Source organism: Centruroides sculpturatus, unplaced genomic scaffold (genome assembly GCF_000671375.1).
Source record: "Centruroides sculpturatus isolate CEXI.00-Female unplaced genomic scaffold, Cexi_2.0 scaffold331, whole genome shotgun sequence".
Classification (NCBI taxonomy): Eukaryota; Metazoa; Arthropoda; class Arachnida; order Scorpiones; family Buthidae; genus Centruroides; species Centruroides sculpturatus.
In genome coordinates, this window is record NW_019384523.1 from 520,454 (window position 1) to 545,264 (window position 24,811).

General features: G+C 27.0%; 1 protein-coding gene across 6 annotated transcripts in view; it reads left to right on the plus strand.

Moving 5' to 3' along the window:
* Nucleotides 1-24,811, plus strand: part of LOC111622805 (Down syndrome cell adhesion molecule-like protein Dscam2) — a 53,027-nt gene that overhangs the window by 22,605 nt on the left and 5,611 nt on the right. For all 6 annotated transcript variants that reach the window (XR_002756340.1, XM_023365225.1, XM_023365226.1 and 3 more), the window contains exons 8-12: nucleotides 4,309-4,467; nucleotides 4,555-4,833; nucleotides 4,979-5,098; nucleotides 5,461-5,634; nucleotides 6,696-6,843. Coding sequence is in view for 5 of the 6 variants with exons in the window: in XM_023365225.1 (XP_023220993.1) it covers nucleotides 4,309-4,467; nucleotides 4,555-4,833; nucleotides 4,979-5,098; nucleotides 5,461-5,634; nucleotides 6,696-6,843 (880 nt within the window). In the remaining variant the exon portion in view is untranslated. The remainder of the gene's footprint in view (nucleotides 1-4,308; nucleotides 4,468-4,554; nucleotides 4,834-4,978; nucleotides 5,099-5,460; nucleotides 5,635-6,695; nucleotides 6,844-24,811) is intronic.

The window sequence follows — 24,811 nt, forward strand, 5'->3', positions numbered from 1 at the left end:
TTATTTTCCATCTGCTTTTGAGATGCCATTTTTCAAACAGTCGTGACAGCTACTATATTACTTACAGTAACTTACATGATTTAACTTTCCTTCGTTTCTGTTCGAAGATTTTTCTTATCTTTAATCATTATCGATAGCTATTCTGTTAAGGAATTGTTCTGTAAAGATGCAACTAAATCTTTTCTTTTAAAGTGTCATCTAGTCTTACATTTTACATACTGTATGTTGTCTATCTTTATAAATGATGAAAAATTATGATTTATGTAAAGTCAGATCAATTCGCGGTTATATATGACTAAAATATTGAAATTATACATTTAAATTATTTATCTGTAAAGTATTCTGTATGATTTAATGATTTAAATATACTTAGTCATTTATAAAACCGGCACCAGACTTATGGGCACTTCGTGACACTTTATTGGATCTTACTGTACAACATGGAATGCATTTCGGGATTTTAACCCCCCTAAACCAACCATACATGCCAAAACTTGAGAGGTAGTATATATGGTAAGTTGAGGGAGGTTAAAAACCCCCAAATTCATCCCATTTCGCATAGTGTCAAGAAGTGCCTATACGCCTGGTCCTTATTTTATACATGACCAAGCATATTTTAAATTTTAAATTGTTTATTTATTAAGTTATAAATTCTTTTATATCAATTTGAATTGATGTATTCGTATAGAGAAACGGAAAGAATTATTTTAAAAACATAGTTAATAGTTTATGTATGTTTTGTATTAGTACAGATAAAGAATTCTGATAGGTGTAAATACTTCATTTTGTTATATTAATTATAAAATGAACAATTTTAAAAAATATTTAAAAGGTACTTTATACAAGTGTAAAATAATTTTTTAACTCCTCTTTATAAGAAGTAATTAATAAAGTATACAAAATTTGCAGTACAATTTTAATACATTTTTTTATATTTACAAAGTTTTATTAACCCCACTCAAACTTTTATCGACCCCTAAGAGGTCAATACCGAGCAAGCCCTGGTTTATACTACGTACAATGAATTAAATTAGATAAACAATATAAAAAAAGAGACCAAAGTATTAGACCTACGTCAGCAGTTTATGGGGAAGGGAGTTCCTTTTTATCTGATGATTGCTGACGATAGGGGAGGGAGAGTGAGTCTTTGATGACGTAAGATATTACCCGTCGTTTATTTTTCTTTCCAGTCATCACAAAATTGTCTGAAAATGATTCCTGTGTATTTGCGAATGGTTTAAACTTCTGGCCTGATGACATAATTATGGGATGGAGCACCTTCATTTCTAATGACTGGCGATGATGAGGGGAGGAGATTAAAAAAGAGAACATTTATATTGAAGATATTTGAACGTCTCACAAGCTTATAATATAATTTAAAAATATTTAAAATCAACGATGATAAAGTTACAGTATATATATATATTTTTTAATAAAATATTATTTTACTTATGTTTTATTTTATCAACAATATTGCATCAAATATTGTTCACTTTAGAAACTTTCAGGATTATTTAATATGTTGAAATTTATATCGACGTTTCAAGTAATTTACTTTATAGACTTTCGGTTGCTACAAACAAAATACTTTATGGTAAGAAAAAAAAACCAATTCTAATACTTTATCATAAACGTAACTTATTTAAAGCACTTCTACTTTTTCTTGTTTAATTTATATTCCCTTTAAAACATTTCAACGAAATATTTAATATATTTTATTACTATCACACATGACATATTTAAATTGCTTCTGATTTAAAATACTTTAAATTATAATCAGGGCCGTCGAGAGGGGGAAAGCTGGGATTTTTCTGCGAGCCCGGGAAAAACCTAAGGACCAATTTTAGGAATTAATAAAGAAACATTCTCTGTGTAAATTAGGTGTTCAAAAAACAGGCAAAAAAAGGGCCCTCTACAGAGAAAAAGAGTCTGCTCTACCCCGAGCCCCATACCAAGTTTTCGACGGCCCTGACCAATAATAAATTTCATAAATATGGCTTTTATATTACGTAGAACAGGACATCAAATTGTACTAAAAACAATTAAATTTAAAACGATTTTTATATAATTGTGTTTCATCGTAAATTATTTCGTGTCACTTTTTATCATTTACATAATGGAATCAAATAATTTACATTATAATAATTAGTGTTATATTAATTATAAAATGAACAATTTTAAAAAATATTTAAAAGGTACTTTATACAAGTGTAAAATAATTTTTTAACTCCTCTTTATAAGAAGTAATTAATAAAGTATACAAAATTTGCAGTACAATTTTAATACATTTTTTTATATTTACAAAGTTTTATTAACCCCACTCAAACTTTTATCGACCCCTAAGAGGTCAATACCGAGCAAGCCCTGGTTTATACTACGTACAATGAATTAAATTAGATAAACAATATAAAAAAAGAGACCAAAGTATTAGACCTACGTCAGCAGTTTATGGGGAAGGGAGTTCCTTTTTATCTGATGATTGCTGACGATAGGGGAGGGAGAGTGAGTCTTTGATGACGTAAGATATTACCCGTCGTTTATTTTTCTTTCCAGTCATCACAAAATTGTCTGAAAATGATTCCTGTGTATTTGCGAATGGTTTAAACTTCTGGCCTGATGACATAATTATGGGATGGAGCACCTTCATTTCTAATGACTGGCGATGATGAGGGGAGGAGATTAAAAAAGAGAACATTTATATTGAAGATATTTGAACGTCTCACAAGCTTATAATATAATTTAAAAATATTTAAAATCAACGATGATAAAGTTACAGTATATATATATATTTTTTAATAAAATATTATTTTACTTATGTTTTATTTTATCAACAATATTGCATCAAATATTGTTCACTTTAGAAACTTTCAGGATTATTTAATATGTTGAAATTTATATCGACGTTTCAAGTAATTTACTTTATAGACTTTCGGTTGCTACAAACAAAATACTTTATGGTAAGAAAAAAAAACCAATTCTAATACTTTATCATAAACGTAACTTATTTAAAGCACTTCTACTTTTTCTTGTTTAATTTATATTCCCTTTAAAACATTTCAACGAAATATTTAATATATTTTATTACTATCACACATGACATATTTAAATTGCTTCTGATTTAAAATACTTTAAATTATAATCAGGGCCGTCGAGAGGGGGAAAGCTGGGATTTTTCTGCGAGCCCGGGAAAAACCTAAGGACCAATTTTAGGAATTAATAAAGAAACATTCTCTGTGTACCTTAGGTGTTCAAAAAACAGGCAAAAAAAGGGCCCTCTACAGAGAAAAAGAGTCTGCTCTACCCCGAGCCCCATACCAAGTTTTCGACGGCCCTGACCAATAATAAATTTCATAAATATGGCTTTTATATTACGTAGAACAGGACATCAAATTGTACTAAAAACAATTAAATTTAAAACGATTTTTATATAATTGTGTTTCATCGTAAATTATTTCGTGTCACTTTTTATCATTTACATAATGGAATCAAATAATTTACATTATAATAATTAGTGTTATATTAATTATCCTAGTTGTAACTTGGTCACTAAAATTTGCTGTAACAGTAAAATGTTTTGGGACTTCATACAANCAGCTATATGGTGCTCATTAAATCATGTTTCTCATTCGAGTTTCCATTTATTGATAGAAACTTATAATACCGACGAAAAATATTTAAAATAAAAATTATACAATATTTCTTTGATAAAACAATTCATTAATCGAAGAATTACTAATTAGAGTAGCTTTTTTTCTAATTTCTTTTTTTACTTTTTGCAAACATATTTAATTAAGTAAAACATCAATAAAATATACAAGTAAAATCCAAACAAACCTTAAGAAAGGATTAAAACCTGGACTGTTAAGCAAGTCCAGACTGTTCCATTAATATAACTTAATCGCAATCGCATTTCCTATAGCAATTCTTATTCATGAATGATGTTATAAATAACATTTAAGTACCTCTATCGCCATTAAAAGGAAATTTGAAATGAAAGAAAATAGCTTTCTTCTTACACTCATAATTTAAATTTAGAACTTCATATTTTATGGATATACTTAAGAACTTTACATATATCCTATCTGGTGCGTGTAGACGATGAGATTGTTAAAAAGTTGATTCATTAGCAATTTTTTTTTTATACTAAAGTAATAGCAACTACTAGATGAAATCGTACTCATTTCAATGATATGTTGTTACCGGTACAGGAAGATTATTATTGAGAATTTATGAATATCGTTGAGACTTTCTGATAGTCATCGATAAGAGTTTTATAACATATCTATTAATTTTTATATTTATTTTAAGGTGGAATCGAGCTTCCTCTAGCTAGAAGACATTACACGTATCCCAACGGTACTTTATTGGTGCAAGAAGTACAGAAAGATTACGATCAGGGATCTTATACATGCGTCGTTCGTAGTCAAGGAATATCTCAAAAGAGATCGGTAGCAGTAATTATTACAAGTAAGATATTAGAGTATTTTTAATAATATATATTTTATTAATTTTAATTTTAATTTTTTGTTTAAATTTTATTTAATAAATAAAAAGAGCCACCGAAAATAATCCCTTTCGAAACTCCGCGTGTACGTGAAGGTACATTAGTGGTTCTGACGTGTGCCATTAATCAAGGCGATCCACCTTTTGATTTGCAATGGTTCAAGAATGGGCAATCGGTAATTGCAGAAATTGGATTGACTGTTCAAAGACACGATATGTTTTCTATTTTGGTATTTTCCGAAGTTAAACGTCATCACGCTGGCAATTACACATGTTTAGCTAAGAATGCAGGAGGTTCTGCATCACACAGCGCTCTCTTGATCGTAGACGGTATGAAGATTATTTTTTTAAAGTTTTAATCATAATTTTTTTTTTAATATTTTCAAAGTAATAGCGTTTTCAATCATATTTGCAATTTAATTTTTAAATTTTGCTTGTTAGTAGCAACAAACTTTTAAATTAATATTCTTTGCAGTTCCTCCTCACTGGCTGATAGAACCTGAAAATGCATCAGTTATCTTAGGCCAATCAATAACATTGGATTGTAAAGCCGAAGGACTTCCTCCTCCGACTATCGTCTGGAAAAAAAGTCAAGGTGAGATAAAGTTACAAGAATTGATTATTAATGTGAATGTAGAAACTATTATCCTTCAAATAATAAAAAGGATAAATCATTCTTTTCGAGATGTTTAACATTCTTTAAATGCAAATTTTTAGCCGCTTAAAAATAATTAAAATGCTAAATCTGACAAATTATCATCGAAGGAATTCTTGAGTTAATTAATCAATAGTAAAAGAAAAAAAAATTCCCTGAAAAATTCTAAAAATTTCGACATTAAGATTTATTGTAAACGAATAAGTTTAATTTTTGTATGATTAAAATTTTTAATCATAAAATAATCTAATAAAAATAAATTTAATAGTATTATAAATAATTATTTATTGTCGCTTCTATAGGAATCATGGCAAGGGAATTCGAACCAGTATATAATAGTTACAATTACATTCTCTATGGAAACGGATCACTAGGAATTAGAGAAGTGGAATCCGCAAACAGTGGTTACTATCTATGTCAAGCCAATAACAACGTTGGTGCAGCTATCAGCAAACTAGTAACAATAACTGTTCACAGTAAGTACAGTACTTTCAGTTATTACTCTTAAAAGCATCTTTATTTTTTCACATAGAAATCGTTTTCCAAATAACATATGACACCTAAACTTTACTAAGTTTAATTTTAGTAACTGCCATTGTTATCGCAGTGTATGGGAAGTAGCAGATAAGTTTCTGCCAACAAGATGACATACAACCTGACAAAAATTGATTGATAAAGCTCGAGTCTCTGGACTGTACTGGACTTATCCCAAGCTATTGTATCATCTTTGTATAAACAAAGACCCCCTCCGTGTTTGGTCTTCTAATTGGTGATTTATTAAAGATTTTATGTTCTTAAACGCCATTTTTTTTATTTGTTTAGTTCTACCTCAATTTAAACGGAGTACTCGACGAACATTTTTTTTTTCTTTTTTTTACACTCGCACAATGACTTCGACCATCTTATCCTAATTGTTTGAATATCTTTGTGTAAATAAAAATTCTCTAGCAATTTTAGCTTAATTGAAAATTTTTATATTCTTAAATTTGCTCTTCTTTATCTTTGTCTCAAGTAAAACGGCAAATACTTCTGTTATCTTTCGATTATTTGTTTTTATATATGAGACTGTTTTCATTTGATAATTTCATTGCAGCAGTTGAGCTTTCATATAGTAATTTTATATTCCTGAATTCAGTTTCTTTCCCTAATTTTTTTCTTATAGTGCTGATAATAAATAAATTCGGTTAATTCATGTTTTAAGCATAGAAAAACTCAAAAAATTCTCTTTTCTATTTTTTAACTCATACACTTACTCTAGTTCTTATAAATTAGCATTAACTACATTAAAGAATAGCAAAAGTTTTTCTGTAAATATACAGAGAAATTTCCCTAATTTGGCCTCTTATTAATGATTTTTATATATCAAACTTAGTCTTTTATCAGTTTAGTTCAATTTAAAACAGACTGGAAACGTTTATCTTCTGCGAAGCTTTTATGTTTGGCCAGTTTTTATTTTAGTATAAACAAACTCTCCTTAAAGTTTGGTCTCCTAATTGATGATTTTATATTGTTTAAACTTGTTCTTTTATTTACTTAGCTCCTCCCCAGTTTGAAACAGAGCACACAGTAGAAACATTTCGCCTTCACTCTTCACTAGAACTTTTATGTTCAGCCAGCGGAGAATTACCTTTAGAAGTGACTTGGAGCAAAGATGGAGTGACCATATCCAATCGAACAGACGACACGTAAGTGGAAAGTTTTTTTATAATTCAAGAAAGAATACTTAAAAATTCAAGAAAATTGTTTCTTTTTTGTATTTAAAAATGCATTATGCAAATTGATGTATATCTATTTCTAACAATTTATGTAAGATTCAAAGGTTGTTAATCTTATTCTAAAACATCTTAGATAATTTGCATCAAAGTTTTACATTTCTCATGCATGAAAATTCTGCTCCTTCGACTGATTTGTTCTACTCACGAAACTGTTTGATGGATTTCACACTGAAAGATTAAAAAAATATTAAAAAAATGAATGTTTAATTTCTAAAAATTCTTGCAGAAAATGAATCTCTCTTAGGTATTTTCTAATTATTTTACCGAGAGAGCAATTACCATGATTTTATATTTAAAACTTACATTTAAATCTTAAAAGTAAAAGTATAAAATTTACATTTTTTTAAAAACATTTAATTATGATTTATTTTTAATTCCAAAATTTCCCTTTTCCTCTTTCATTGGATGTTTTTAAAAGAAAAATAAATAATTAAATTGTTATTTTTCTCTTAAATTTAAGAAAACATTTACATTACATTAAAGCATTATTATTTTTTTATTATCTTACCTTATTTTTTATGTACATATTTAAATATATTTAAGCAGATAATAAGAGATAAATTTTCATATTTTAAAATTAAAATTTTTATTTAATTCTTTATTAGAGATTATCTTAACTTATTATTATATATATATATTTTTATTTTTTATTCAGTATTTTGTCATGAATTTTGAACGAATGTAAACATTGGAAATTAATGACCATACAAGATTTATAACATAAAGAATTTATGATAAATATAAATAATAAAAATGAAATTTTCAATATACAAAATTCTTTTTTTATTTTATTTTAATGAAAAATACTAAATTTAATGTTGTTTTCTCCGTAAATAAATGTTTTAATGCGAGTTTTGGACTGATCTATTTAATCATAAAATAAATAATTTAAACTCAGATAAATTCATTTTCTAGATGAAGTTTACGAATCAAAAACAATTTGTATTAAATACATTGGGAATACAGAATTTGTATTGATAATATATTTGATATTTTTTTACTTGCTTGTTTATGTATATATATTTTAAATCAATGAATAAACTGAAAAGAAAATAAGCAAAATATGTCAGATGTTAATTGCATACAAAACACACACACACACACACACACAAATACATATTTCTGTCAACAAAATTTCGTACCTTTTTTAAGTAAAAATACAAACATAAAAACAAAAATATCTGTTTGTTTTGCTTACTCGACAAGTTTAAAATTAATTGTAGAGTTGTAAATTTTTAATTTAATAAAATATTTGTATGTTTTCCCATTTTTAAAAAATTTGCTACTACATATATAATTTAGAAAATCAATAAAACCAAGAAAGAATATCAATCATTGTCGAAATTACTGATGAAAATTGAAGATTTTAAATGAATAATCTCATCATCAAATACGTTATCATTATATATATACAGTTTAAAGCAGAATTTAACAGAATTAATTTCTTTTTAACATAACAAACTTTCATTGAATCGAAGCTATTAGTTTATGACATCATCTTGGATGTAGCTCAGTTCGTAATCCATATTCCATCGAGCGCCGTTATTATCTCTATCTTTACAGTTTTATTATCCTTCATAATTCTCGTTTGACTCGTCTCTTATTATTCTTTATCCAAGCTTAATTGTTTTCATAAATTATATTTTCCCTAAGTAATAGTAATTTATTTTCCATCTGCTTTTGAGATGCCATTTTTCAAACAGTCGTGACAGCTACTATATTACTTACAGTAACTTACATGATTTAACTTTCCTTCGTTTCTGTTCGAAGATTTTTCTTATCTTTAATCATTATCGATAGCTATTCTGTTAAGGAATTGTTCTGTAAAGATGCAACTAAATCTTTTCTTTTAAAGTGTCATCTAGTCTTACATTTTACATACTGTATGTTGTCTATCTTTATAAATGATGAAAAATTATGATTTATGTAAAGTCAGATCAATTCGCGGTTATATATGACTAAAATATTGAAATTATACATTTAAATTATTTATCTGTAAAGTATTCTGTATGATTTAATGATTTAAATATACTTAGTCATTTATAAAACCGGCACCAGACTTATGGGCACTTCGTGACACTTTATTGGATCTTACTGTACAACATGGAATGCATTTCGGGATTTTAACCCCCCTAAACCAACCATACATGCCAAAACTTGAGAGGTAGTATATATGGTAAGTTGAGGGAGGTTAAAAACCCCCAAATTCATCCCATTTCGCATAGTGTCAAGAAGTGCCTATACGCCTGGTCCTTATTTTATACATGACCAAGCATATTTTAAATTTTAAATTGTTTATTTATTAAGTTATAAATTCTTTTATATCAATTTGAATTGATGTATTCGTATAGAGAAACGGAAAGAATTATTTTAAAAACATAGTTAATAGTTTATGTATGTTTTGTATTAGTACAGATAAAGAATTCTGATAGGTGTAAATACTTCATTTTGTTATATTAATTATAAAATGAACAATTTTAAAAAATATTTAAAAGGTACTTTATACAAGTGTAAAATAATTTTTTAACTCCTCTTTATAAGAAGTAATTAATAAAGTATACAAAATTTGCAGTACAATTTTAATACATTTTTTTATATTTACAAAGTTTTATTAACCCCACTCAAACTTTTATCGACCCCTAAGAGGTCAATACCGAGCAAGCCCTGGTTTATACTACGTACAATGAATTAAATTAGATAAACAATATAAAAAAAGAGACCAAAGTATTAGACCTACGTCAGCAGTTTATGGGGAAGGGAGTTCCTTTTTATCTGATGATTGCTGACGATAGGGGAGGGAGAGTGAGTCTTTGATGACGTAAGATATTACCCGTCGTTTATTTTTCTTTCCAGTCATCACAAAATTGTCTGAAAATGATTCCTGTGTATTTGCGAATGGTTTAAACTTCTGGCCTGATGACATAATTATGGGATGGAGCACCTTCATTTCTAATGACTGGCGATGATGAGGGGAGGAGATTAAAAAAGAGAACATTTATATTGAAGATATTTGAACGTCTCACAAGCTTATAATATAATTTAAAAATATTTAAAATCAACGATGATAAAGTTACAGTATATATATATATTTTTTAATAAAATATTATTTTACTTATGTTTTATTTTATCAACAATATTGCATCAAATATTGTTCACTTTAGAAACTTTCAGGATTATTTAATATGTTGAAATTTATATCGACGTTTCAAGTAATTTACTTTATAGACTTTCGGTTGCTACAAACAAAATACTTTATGGTAAGAAAAAAAAACCAATTCTAATACTTTATCATAAACGTAACTTATTTAAAGCACTTCTACTTTTTCTTGTTTAATTTATATTCCCTTTAAAACATTTCAACGAAATATTTAATATATTTTATTACTATCACACATGACATATTTAAATTGCTTCTGATTTAAAATACTTTAAATTATAATCAGGGCCGTCGAGAGGGGGAAAGCTGGGATTTTTCTGCGAGCCCGGGAAAAACCTAAGGACCAATTTTAGGAATTAATAAAGAAACATTCTCTGTGTAAATTAGGTGTTCAAAAAACAGGCAAAAAAAGGGCCCTCTACAGAGAAAAAGAGTCTGCTCTACCCCGAGCCCCATACCAAGTTTTCGACGGCCCTGACCAATAATAAATTTCATAAATATGGCTTTTATATTACGTAGAACAGGACATCAAATTGTACTAAAAACAATTAAATTTATTTTATTTAGAAAATGTAAATGGTATCGATCCTTGTGTAATAAGCAATAAACTGATATGAAGTTTTTTTTGTAAATTCGATGTTTTTAAATTATATTTTTCGTTTTGTTTTAGGCGAAAAGTATCGTTTGAAAAGTTAAGAATAATTCTGTTTGAAGTTAATTGTTTAATTACAATTTTTAACGTTTCCCTTTGTTTACTTGTAATTTCTCACTATTATTTATTGATGTTTCTTTAAAATTTTGAAAATATTTCGAATTTTCCTTTGATCGCCCACCAGCGACCGAGTGGATAAAACTACTGAACACTGGTGGCTGTGAATTCGCGCTTGACTAATATGCTGGCCATATGAAGTTTTCCGGGTTTTCTTCGCGTATCTAACAGCTAAATAGGAGCCAGTTTCCATAGAAAATCCTCCGAAAAGGCTCCTCTTTGGCATATCGCCCACGTGTTGCGTTACCTTATCCTATCAATCCTACAAATCTTTGGTTTATTGGGAAAATTCTTAAATATTTTCAATAAAATATTTATTAGGGAATCAGATAAAAGGTATATATATATATTTACCTTGGTATGTAATAATTTGAAATTAATATCGATTTTAATGTGCCTTAGAATAATTTTAGTTGAAAACTTGCATTAATAGAGGCATATACATTCGAATTGTTATAAAAATGCATAATGTAGATTCTTCGATTATCAAATCAGAAGATCGATATTTCATTGCCTTAACTTTTAGTTTTAACCTTTAACCTTTGTCAATAATATAACATAAAAAATAATGTGATTTTTTTATAGAAACTCCTTCCATGAAATATCATATTTCATTTGAGAAAATGACGTTTGTAGTAAACTACTTACAAAAGTATATTATCTCAGCTTATTTATGCACTGTATCCAGGTTATAAATCTTATCTAGAAAATAAAACTTACAATAGAAACTGCTGTATTGTTTAAGGAATATCAAAAAGCAATTATTTTCTAAAATTATTATAACTTTACGTAAATAGTCTTTAGTTGGCATTCTATATGTGAATTCTATTGCAAATTATAATGAAATCCTATTAAATATATTATAATGATGTAATATATAATTCAAAGTAATGATGTAGGCCTATGATCTTTTGATAATTTGTTAATTAATAATTTCTTAAAACATAAATATACTACATTAAGCTAATTACTGCAAATCAGCTTTAAAAACTATTAATTTGTTTATAGGTTAATTATTTAATAAAACTTGTCTGTAATAAAGTTAATTAGTGAGAATTATTATTCAATCAATATTAAAACAATATAACAATGTTTACTTGTATAATACATGAATAATGGATTAACTTTTGTGTATAGAATAGAATGTTTATTTGACTGTTTTAATTTATCCATAAAAAATAATTAGAAGGTATAGATAGAAATATATACAGTGTCTACTACGAAGTAACTAAGTAACACTGAAATATAGGTAATGGGTGGTTTGAATGCCATGCATCCCTAACCCCTTTCGCATGGGATAAATCCTATCTCGGGTCCTATGGAAAATAACGGCATAGTTTAAGTAACAAAGTCGTAGAGTTTATTAAGAACAGTAAAATCCGTTTTTTGTTTGATTAAAATACGTAAAGGAGAAGCGGCTGGACACTGTCAAAAAATGACTGCTGAAACCGTGTGAGACTTCTCTGCTAGGTTGCATAATACAGTATACGGTTAGCCGCCCGGAGCAATGTTTGTACTATATCTACACTCTGTATATAAGATATCTATTAGAAGTGATCAGAATTAAAATTTTTATGTATTTAATGAATTGAATTTTGTAGAGGTGGATGGATTGATGAAATAAAACAATGCAATACTTAGGCGACTTGCGTAGAAAGACTTCTATGAAAACCTGGCTCTTATTTAAGAGTTAGTAGACGCAGAGTGATTCAATCTAAAAAATCAAAACATAATATTCTAAAATATGATTCGAATTGAAATCGTTCAAGATGATAGAATAATTCCTTACGGGCTGACTATCCAATCAAATATTTAATTTAACTTCAGTTAATTTCTAAAAGAATTTATAATACAATTCGCAATTTAAAAAAAAAATTTTATTAATTCTTTTTTTTTTTGGGGTTTTTCAATAGATTCGATAGGGAAAATGGCATTTTGTCATCTCGGATGCATTCATCTTTATTTATTAAAATCTCTCTTTCTCTCTTATTAAAATTCTTAATTAAATCTGTTTATTAATTTCGTCGAATAAAAATAAAAATAAAATATCTGCTTTTCGTGTCTTGATAAATTTCGTTTCTCACAGAAAATGCAATAAGCAAAGGAACAAATAAATAACATACAAACCTATCAAATGCTAAAATCAAAAATGACAAAGTATAGTTTTAAATTGATTTAGTCTGACAACATTGTTGACGAAATCTAACTTTAATTATCCTACAGACGGAAAAGAAAAGAAAATAACGCTTTCAGTCGATACACGCAATTTCAACAGGAATTTTCATTTTTCTACAATCTTTCTTCTTTTTTCAATAAAATTTAACTTTGAATTTATAACATTTATTAAGTTTAAGAGTGAATAAAAATTCGATATTTTTAATGATAATTATCCAACTTGCCATTAAGTAATTACAATAACGGAATTTTATTGTTTATCATTATCATTTTTTGCACGTTAATGGACCATTAATAAATTGATACAATAATTTATAAATAATGTTTGTTTTTAAGTGCAAGAAAGACGACACTTAAGGAAAAAAATATATATATATATTTCTTTTCATAATACTCAGAATGCATTTTCAAGTAATATGTATTTTTTCTTCCTCCCTTTCGTTCAAATAAAATATTATCTTTATCCCTTTCTTTCGCTTTATATCAACTGTTTTCATTTTTATCGTATCAAGCATCAAATGATAAGTTATTAATTTATTAAAAAAATAAAAAATAAATAAATTTTTATGTGAGATCTGTAATAATATCAACGTCTTTAATAATAAAAAAATATGGATATTGATCAAATAAATCTGTCAAAAATATACGAATTTTAACTCGCTTCCAGTCTATCAAATGCCTATAATTATAAACTTTAAAATATATATGGAGTTTATATGGCATTTTATTAGCTTTTTTTCTGTAAATTTTTTATCAGAATATGTATTTTTTATAACACGGAAAAATATTATTTATTTTACAAAGTTGAACTAGATAACATTTTCTTTAAAAATCTATTTTATATCGTAAAATAAAGAAGAAAATATAAACTTTAGTACATAATGTTTCAATTTTTAGATTGGTTTTTATCTTATTCTCTTAAATAAATTCGATATTTTATAGAAATTTAACTTTATATCTTATAATTATCAAGAGATAGTAAATGTTTGGTTGATTTTCTTGTATATTTTTATAGAATCATTTATTATATTTTATATCTTTATTGTTATAACTATTTGTTTTAAATATTAAAGTGATTTTCTATGTTTAAGATTGAAAATTTTGCAGTTAAGGAGATAAAACTGTCACAAATAAATAACAATAATAATAACTTTTTATATACAGTAGAATCTCGTTTTAACGGATCGCGGATTTTTTCCTCCGGGTTCCACCAAATCAATGTATATTTACCTCCTTTTAGCTGATCAGTAACTCGGAATAACGGATTTTTTTCTAGCTCCGTTTTCGGTAAACATCGTATTTTTTCAACCTTTAATTACTAATTGGATGTTTCTGGATACTTAATTCAAAAATACTACAACTAAGCGCATAATCGTTACGGTTCTCACTACTAACGTTGCAGCACGCGTTAGTGTCCTCTTGTAGCGCGTTAATTAGAAAGATCTATAAACATAAGGTCAGAACACCAATTTTCCTTATGGAGGGCGCCATATTGGGTCCATAGTTCCAAGGTCACTGTATAGATTTCATTCTATGTACTGTAGGTTCCTTTGAGTTCGAGCCACGGAATTCCTTTTATAATTTCAAATAATAAAATGATCATGCAATTACAAATGCAATATGCAATTTGTACTATGTTCCATTACTTTTAATTAATATGAAATATTAATTTAAATGACTGAAAGTTTTAATTTCAATTACTGTATTTTATTTTAAATTTTAAAGTCTGTTTTCAGTCCACAAATAACATATTATAATATTTATTCTGTTTAATAATTTATGTAATGTTATTATACAACCTGTCAGAAAACTAAAACCTTACCACAAACAGTCTATAGACTAGTATTGATCTGAGAACCATGTTTTAATATAATTTAACAGGATTAATTAAAACCACTTTAATGATGCATAGTGCAAACATTTTAGAATAAGTGTTAAATATTAAAACAGTTTATATTAGTTTATATACTAGATTTTTGTTTTCATCTAATAACAAAATATTTAAAAGAAATCTCTATTAGTAGTAACCTGATATTGTATTTTTCAACTTCACTATAACTGTTACTTCAGAAAATGCAATATGCTCATACTAAAAGACAGTATATGTAGCAAATAGAATCATTTGTATCAAAATATGAAGTTTAAAGCAATAATAATTATAAAATATTCACTAAATTTCAGTTGAATGTTTCTTATTGAATATATTCAAGCAATCTTGTATGGCTGTTGTTCCTTCTAAAGGAAAACATCAACTAGAAGAGGAAAATAATTTTCTGTAGTCTTTTAAACAAGTAATAATTATTTATTANTAAATAATTTAAACTCAGATAAATTCATTTTCTAGATGAAGTTTACGAATCAAAAACAATTTGTATTAAATACATTGGGAATACAGAATTTGTATTGATAATATATTTGATATTTTTTTACTTGCTTGTTTATGTATATATATTTTAAATCAATGAATAAACTGAAAAGAAAATAAGCAAAATATGTCAGATGTTAATTGCATACAAAACACACACACACACACACACACAAATACATATTTCTGTCAACAAAATTTCGTACCTTTTTTAAGTAAAAATACAAACATAAAAACAAAAATATCTGTTTGTTTTGCTTACTCGACAAGTTTAAAATTAATTGTAGAGTTGTAAATTTTTAATTTAATAAAATATTTGTATGTTTTCCCATTTTTAAAAAATTTGCTACTACATATATAATTTAGAAAATCAATAAAACCAAGAAAGAATATCAATCATTGTCGAAATTACTGATGAAAATTGAAGATTTTAAATGAATAATCTCATCATCAAATACGTTATCATTATATATATACAGTTTAAAGCAGAATTTAACAGAATTAATTTCTTTTTAACATAACAAACTTTCATTGAATCGAAGCTATTAGTTTATGACATCATCTTGGATGTAGCTCAGTTCGTAATCCATATTCCATCGAGCGCCGTTATTATCTCTATCTTTACAGTTTTATTATCCTTCATAATTCTCGTTTGACTCGTCTCTTATTATTCTTTATCCAAGCTTAATTGTTTTCATAAATTATATTTTCCCTAAGTAATAGTAATTTATTTTCCATCTGCTTTTGAGATGCCATTTTTCAAACAGTCGTGACAGCTACTATATTACTTACAGTAACTTACATGATTTAACTTTCCTTCGTTTCTGTTCGAAGATTTTTCTTATCTTTAATCATTATCGATAGCTATTCTGTTAAGGAATTGTTCTGTAAAGATGCAACTAAATCTTTTCTTTGAAAGTGTCATCTAGTCTTACATTTTACATACTGTATGTTGTCTATCTTTATAAATGATGAAAAATTATGATTTATGTAAAGTCAGATCAATTCGCGGTTATATATGACTAAAATATTGAAATTATACATTTAAATTATTTATCTGTAAAGTATTCTGTATGATTTAATGATTTAAATATACTTAGTCATTTATAAAACCGGCACCAGACTTATGGGCACTTCGTGACACTTTATTGGATCTTACTGTACAACATGGAATGCATTTCGGGATTTTAACCCCCCTAAACCAACCATACATGCCAAAACTTGAGAGGTAGTATATATGGTAAGTTGAGGGAGGTTAAAAACCCCCAAATTCATCCCATTTCGCATAGTGTCAAGAAGTGCCTATACGCCTGGTCCTTATTTTATACATGACCAAGCATATTTTAAATTTTAAATTGTTTATTTATTAAGTTATAAATTCTTTTATATCAATTTGAATTGATGTATTCGTATAGAGAAACGGAAAGAATTATTTTAAAAACATAGTTAATAGTTTATGTATGTTTTGTATTAGTACAGATAAAGAATTCTGATAGGTGTAAATACTTCATTTTGTTATATTAATTATAAAATGAACAATTTTAAAAAATATTTAAAAGGTACTTTATACAAGTGTAAAATAATTTTTTAACTCCTCTTTATAAGAAGTAATTAATAAAGTATACAAAATTTGCAGTACAATTTTAATACATTTTTTTATATTTACAAAGTTTTATTAACCCCACTCAAACTTTTATCGACCCCTAAGAGGTCAATACCGAGCAAGCCCTGGTTTATACTACGTACAATGAATTAAATTAGATAAACAATATAAAAAAAGAGACCAAAGTATTAGACCTACGTCAGCAGTTTATGGGGAAGGGAGTTCCTTTTTATCTGATGATTGCTGACGATAGGGGAGGGAGAGTGAGTCTTTGATGACGTAAGATATTACCCGTCGTTTATTTTTCTTTCCAGTCATCACAAAATTGTCTGAAAATGATTCCTGTGTATTTGCGAATGGTTTAAACTTCTGGCCTGATGACATAATTATGGGATGGAGCACCTTCATTTCTAATGACTGGCGATGATGAGGGGAGGAGATTAAAAAAGAGAACATTTATATTGAAGATATTTGAACGTCTCACAAGCTTATAATATAATTTAAAAATATTTAAAATCAACGATGATAAAGTTACAGTATATATATATATTTTTTAATAAAATATTATTTTACTTATGTTTTATTTTATCAACAATATTGCATCAAATATTGTTCACTTTAGAAACTTTCAGGATTATTTAATATGTTGAAATTTATATCGACGTTTCAAGTAATTTACTTTATAGACTTTCGGTTGCTACAAACAAAATACTTTATGGTAAGAAAAAAAAACCAATTCTAATACTTTATCATAAACGTAACTTATTTAAAGCACTTCTACTTTTTCTTGTTTAATTTATATTCCCTTTAAAACATTTCAACGAAATATTTAATATATTTTATTACTATCACACATGACATATTTAAATTGCTTCTGATTTAAAATACTTTAAATTATAATCAGGGCCGTCGAGAGGGGGAAAGCTGGGATTTTTCTGCGAGCCCGGGAAAAACCTAAGGACCAATTTTAGGAATTAATAAAGAAACATTCTCTGTGTAAATTAGGTGTTCAAAAAACAGGCAAAAAAAGGGCCCTCTACAGAGAAAAAGAGTCTGCTCTACCCCGAGCCCCATACCAAGTTTTCGACGGCCCTGACCAATAATAAATTTCATAAATATGGCTTTTATATTACGTAGAACAGGACATCAAATTGTACTAAAAACAATTAAATTTAAAACGATTTTTATATAATTGTGTTTCATCGTAAATTATTTCGTGTCACTTTTTATCATTTACATAATGGAATCAAATAATTTACATTATAATAATTAGTGTTATATTAATTATCCTAGTTGTAACTTGGTCACTAAAATTTGCTGTAACAGTAAAATGTTTTGGGACTTCATACAATTTGACTCTATGTTAAGAGAAGAGTTTAATGTAGGAAGACCAAAAGGTGGCCAAAATTAATAAAGTTTGACGCCTTTGACTTCGTTTATTGACTCAGAATTTATCATATGATCTATTCGAAGTGTTAGCACCTAAATAGGAGCCAGTTTCTAATAAACTACGTGGAGTTTTCCGGGTTTTCTTCAGTTTCCCCATAGATAATCCTCCCGGGAGGCACCCCCTTGGCATTTTACTTCTCTTATTACATCAAACCAAATAAACCATTTAAAAACCTACACATTGAATATTTTTAAACTAAGAAATATAATAATAAAATATGTTTTTACATATTAGAGAGACCAGATATTATATAATAATAAGAAATTATTAAATTTTAGTATTAAATATTTTTGATTGAGGATAGTATTTTATATTTAATTATTTTTATAATTAAATATACATTTTTACTTAATTATAATTAAAAAAACAATCATTTCTAACTACAGAATGTTTGAATTTGATATTAGTTAGACAGAAAATATTTTTTTTATTTAATTTGTTTTACAATATTTTTCAATTTTTAATTTTTGTTCTACTCTTTCTTAATAATGGACAATGTAGAGTGTAGTCGAAGAGTTTTTCGATTTTCTTTGGTAATTAAATTTATTTTATTTAGAAAATGTAAATGGTATCGATCCTTGTGTAATAAGCAATAAACTGATATGAAGTTTTTTTTGTAAATTCGATGTTTTTAAATTATATTTTTCGTTTTGTTTTAGGCGAAAAGTATCGTTTGAAAAGTTAAGAATAATTCTGTTTGAAGTTAATTGTTTAATTACAATTTTTAACGTTTCCCTTTGTTTACTTGTAATTTCTCACTATTATTTATTGATGTTTCTTTAAAATTTTGAAAATATTTCGAATTTTCCTTTGATCGCCCACCAGCGACCGAGTGGATAAAACTACTGAACACTGGTGGCTGTGAATTCGCGCTTGACTAATATGCTGGCCATATGAAGTTTTCCGGGTTTTCTTCGCGTATCTAACAGCTAAATAGGAGCCAGTTTCCATAGAAAATCCTCCGAAAAGGCTCCTCTTTGGCATATCGCCCACGTGTTGCGTTACCTTATCCTATCAATCCTACAAATCTTTGGTTTATTGGGAAAATTCTTAAATATTTTCAATAAAATATTTATTAGGGAATCAGATAAAAGGTATATATATATATTTACCTTGGTATGTAATAATTTGAAATTAATATCGATTTTAATGTGCCTTAGAATAATTTTAGTTGAAAACTTGCATTAATAGAGGCATATACATTCGAATTGTTATAAAAATGCATAATGTAGATTCTTCGATTATCAAATCAGAAGATCGATATTTCATTGCCTTAACTTTTAGTTTTAACCTTTAACCTTTGTCAATAATATAACATAAAAAATAATGTGATTTTTTTATAGAAACTCCTTCCATGAAATATCATATTTCATTTGAGAAAATGACGTTTGTAGTAAACTACTTACAAAAGTATATAATCTCAGCTTATTTATGCACTGTATCCAGGTTATAAATCTTATCTAGAAAATAAAACTTACAATAGAAACTGCTGTATTGTTTAAGGAATATCAAAAAGCAATTATTTTCTAAAATTATTATAACTTTACGTAAATAGTCTTTAGTTGGCATTCTATATGTGAATTCTATTGCAAATTATAATGAAATCCTATTAAATATATTATAATGATGTAATATATAATTCAAAGTAATGATGTAGGCCTATGATCTTTTGATAATTTGTTAATTAATAATTTCTTAAAACATAAATATACTACATTAAGCTAATTACTGCAAATCAGCTTTAAAAACTATTAATTTGTTTATAGGTTAATTATTTAATAAAACTTGTCTGTAATAAAGTTAATTAGTGAGAATTATTATTCAATCAATATTAAAACAATATAACAATGTTTACTTGTATAATACATGAATAATGGATTAACTTTTGTGTATAGAATAGAATGTTTATTTGACTGTTTTAATTTATCCATAAAAAATAATTAGAAGGTATAGATAGAAATATATACAGTGTCTACTACGAAGTAACTAAGTAACACTGAAATATAGGTAATGGGTGGTTTGAATGCCATGCATCCCTAACCCCTTTCGCATGGGATAAATCCTATCTCGGGTCCTATGGAAAATAACGGCATAGTTTAAGTAACAAAGTCGTAGAGTTTATTAAGAACAGTAAAATCCGTTTTTTGTTTGATTAAAATACGTAAAGGAGAAGCGGCTGGACACTGTCAAAAAATGACTGCTGAAACCGTGTGAGACTTCTCTGCTAGGTTGCATAATACAGTATACGGTTAGCCGCCCGGAGCAATGTTTGTACTATATCTACACTCTGTATATAAGATATCTATTAGAAGTGATCAGAATTAAAATTTTTATGTATTTAATGAATTGAATTTTGTAGAGGTGGATGGATTGATGAAATAAAACAATGCAATACTTAGGCGACTTGCGTAGAAAGACTTCTATGAAAACCTGGCTCTTATTTAAGAGTTAGTAGACGAAGAGTGATTCAATCTAAAAAATCAAAACATAATATTCTAAAATATGATTCGAATTGAAATCGTTCAAGATGATAGAATAATTCCTTACGGGCTGACTATCCAATCAAATATTTAATTTAACTTCAGTTAATTTCTAAAAGAATTTATAATACAATTCGCAATTTAAAAAAAAAATTTAATAAATCATTTATCTATTGGAGATTTTTCAATAGATTCGATAGGGAAAATGGCATTTTGTCATCTCGGATGCATTCATCTTTATTTATTAAAATCTCTCTTTCTCTCTTATTAAAATTCTTAATTAAATCTGTTTATTAATTTCGTCGAATAAAAATAAAAATAAAATATCTGCTTTTCGTGTCTTGATAAATTTCGTTTCTCACAGAAAATGCAATAAGCAAAGGAACAAATAAATAACATACAAACCTATCAAATGCTAAAATCGAAAATGACAAAGTATAGTTTTAAATTGATTTAGTCTGACAACATTGTTGACGAAATCTAACTTTAATTATCCTACAGACGGAAAAGAAAAGAAAATAACGCTTTCAGTCGATACACGCAATTTCAACAGGAATTTTCATTTTTCTACAATCTTTCTTCTTTTTTCAATAAAATTTAACTTTGAATTTATAACATTTATTAAGTTTAAGAGTGAATAAAAATTCGATATTTTTAATGATAATTATCCAACTTGCCATTAAGTAATTACAATAACGGAATTTTATTGTTTATCATTATCATTTTTTGCACGTTAATGGACCATTAATAAATTGATACAATAATTTATAAATAATGTTTGTTTTTAAGTGCAAGAAAGACGACACTTAAGGAAAAAAATATATATATATATTTCTTTTCATAATACTCAGAATGCATTTTCAAGTAATATGTATTTTTTCTTCCTCCCTTTCGTTCAAATAAAATATTATCTTTATCCCTTTCTTTCGCTTTATATCAACTGTTTTCATTTTTATCGTATCAAGCATCAAATGATAAGTTATTAATTTATTAAAAAAATAAAAAATAAATAAATTTTTATGTGAGATCTGTAATAATATCAACGTCTTTAATAATAAAAAAATATGGATATTGATCAAATAAATCTGTCAAAAATATACGAATTTTAACTCGCTTCCAGTCTATCAAATGCCTATAATTATAAACTTTAAAATATATATGGAGTTTATATGGCATTTTATTAGCTTTTTTTCTGTAAATTTTTTATCAGAATATGTATTTTTTATAACACGGAAAAATATTATTTATTTTACAAAGTTGAACTAGATAACATTTTCTTTAAAAATCTATTTTATATCGTAAAATAAAGAAGAAAATATAAACTTTAGTACATAATGTTTCAATTTTTAGATTGGTTTTTATCTTATTCTCTTAAATAAATTCGATATTTTATAGAAATTTAACTTTATATCTTATAATTATCAAGAGATAGTAAATGTTTGGTTGATTTTCTTGTATATTTTTATAGAATCATTTATTATATTTTATATCTTTATTGTTATAACTATTTGTTTTAAATATTAAAGTGATTTTCTATGTTTAAGATTGAAAATTTTGCAGTTAAGGAGATAAAACTGTCACAAATAAATAACAATAATAATAACTTTTTATATACAGTAGAATCTCGTTTTAACGGATCGCGGATTTTTTCCTCCGGGTTCCACCAAATCAATGTATATTTACCTCCTTTTAGCTGATCAGTAACTCGGAATAACGGATTTTTTTCTAGCTCCGTTTTCGGTAAACATCGTATTTTTTCAACCTTTAATTACTAATTGGATGTTTCTGGATACTTAATTCAAAAATACTACAACTAAGCGCATAATCGTTACGGTTCTCACTACTAACGTTGCAGCACGCGTTAGTGTCCTCTTGTAGCGCGTTAATTAGAAAGATCTATAAACATAAGGTCAGAACACCAATTTTCCTTATGGAGGGCGCCATATTGGGTCCATAGTTCCAAGGTCACTGTATAGATTTCATTCTATGTACTGTAGGTTCCTTTGAGTTCGAGCCACGGAATTCCTTTTATAATTTCAAATAATAAAATGATCATGCAATTACAAATGCAATATGCAATTTGTACTATGTTCCATTACTTTTAATTAATATGAAATATTAATTTAAATGACTGAAAGTTTTAATTTCAATTACTGTATTTTATTTTAAATTTTAAAGTCTGTTTTCAGTCCACAAATAACATATTATAATATTTATTCTGTTTAATAATTTATGTAATGTTATTATACAACCTGTCAGAAAACTAAAACCTTACCACAAACAGTCTATAGACTAGTATTGATCTGAGAACCATGTTTTAATATAATTTAACAGGATTAATTAAAACCACTTTAATGATGCATAGTGCAAACATTTTAGAATAAGTGTTAAATATTAAAACAGTTTATATTAGTTTATATACTAGATTTTTGTTTTCATCTAATAACAAAATATTTAAAAGAAATCTCTATTAGTAGTAACCTGATATTGTATTTTTCAACTTCACTATAACTGTTACTTCAGAAAATGCAATATGCTCATACTAAAAGACAGTATATGTAGCAAATAGAATCATTTGTATCAAAATATGAAGTTTAAAGCAATAATAATTATAAAATATTCACTAAATTTCAGTTGAATGTTTCTTATTGAATATATTCAAGCAATCTTGTATGGCTGTTGTTCCTTCTAAAGGAAAACATCAACTAGAAGAGGAAAATAATTTTCTGTAGTCTTTTAAACAAGTAATAATTATTTATTAAAATATTTATTATTAAATTACAAATCTCACACAATAAAAATCTTCACAATAATAATAGTAATTTAATTAATATAAGTAAGATGTTTATGAAAAATAATTGATTAGTGAATATTTTTTATGATAACATTATGTGGTTCTTGTTATAAATTTATATTTTTTTTTAATCTGAAAAAGCAATGCTAAATGTCCTAAAGAAATTTGTTTAAAAAAAGCTTTTAAAATGTAAGCAGAGCATGTTTTTTCTTAATGTAATAACATAGAATAAGAAAGTTGAGTACATTATTAAATAATAAAATGTTACTTTGGGACAAAAATTCTTTAAGGCAAGCAACATTTCTTCAATAATTTACGATAGAAATTTATTATCTTATTATCATTCAATTCTAATAAATCTGGTTTCTCTGTATATAACCATTAATAAACCATTAATTATATTAACTCTTAAATCATCACTCTCATGGATCTTTCAGCGGAAAAACGGAACAATTTTACACCTTTGACTGAAGAATTTTTACAATTCGGTGCTGAATACCAAGCCATTTAAAAAAAATAGATAACAAGAAATTCAACTAATTGAGATTGAAAAAAACAAATAACCAAATTCGCTCTAGAAACACCGTATACACAACCTGAAAGGACCCAATATGGCTACTGCTGCGATGCATCACGATATCGTGTCCAGACCTTCTGTTTATAGACCTTGTTGATTAGTGGAGGGAAACTACTTCCGGCTCAATACTTTCAGATATGCACGTGTGTCCGCACCTTTGTTGTAGGCACGTGTTCGGGAATATCGCATCTTGAAATCGTGCACGTGTAACAGTAAGATTTCATACTGACGATGCCATCAAAAGAAGCCCAGAAACATCGCGTCATCATCAAACCAAGATGGACGAGATTTTTAACATATCGTGAAGTGCTAATGATCATATGTACTGTACTAGCGCGCTTCATTAACAAGCTGGCCACGTGGGGTTTTCCGGGTTTTCTCCACGTGTTTAACACCTAAATGGGGACCAGTTTCTCATAGGCCATGTAAACTTTTCCGTGTTTTCTTCTCGTGTCCAATATCTAAATAGAGGTCAGTTTCTGATAAAAAGTTCTCCCGAGAGGCGTCC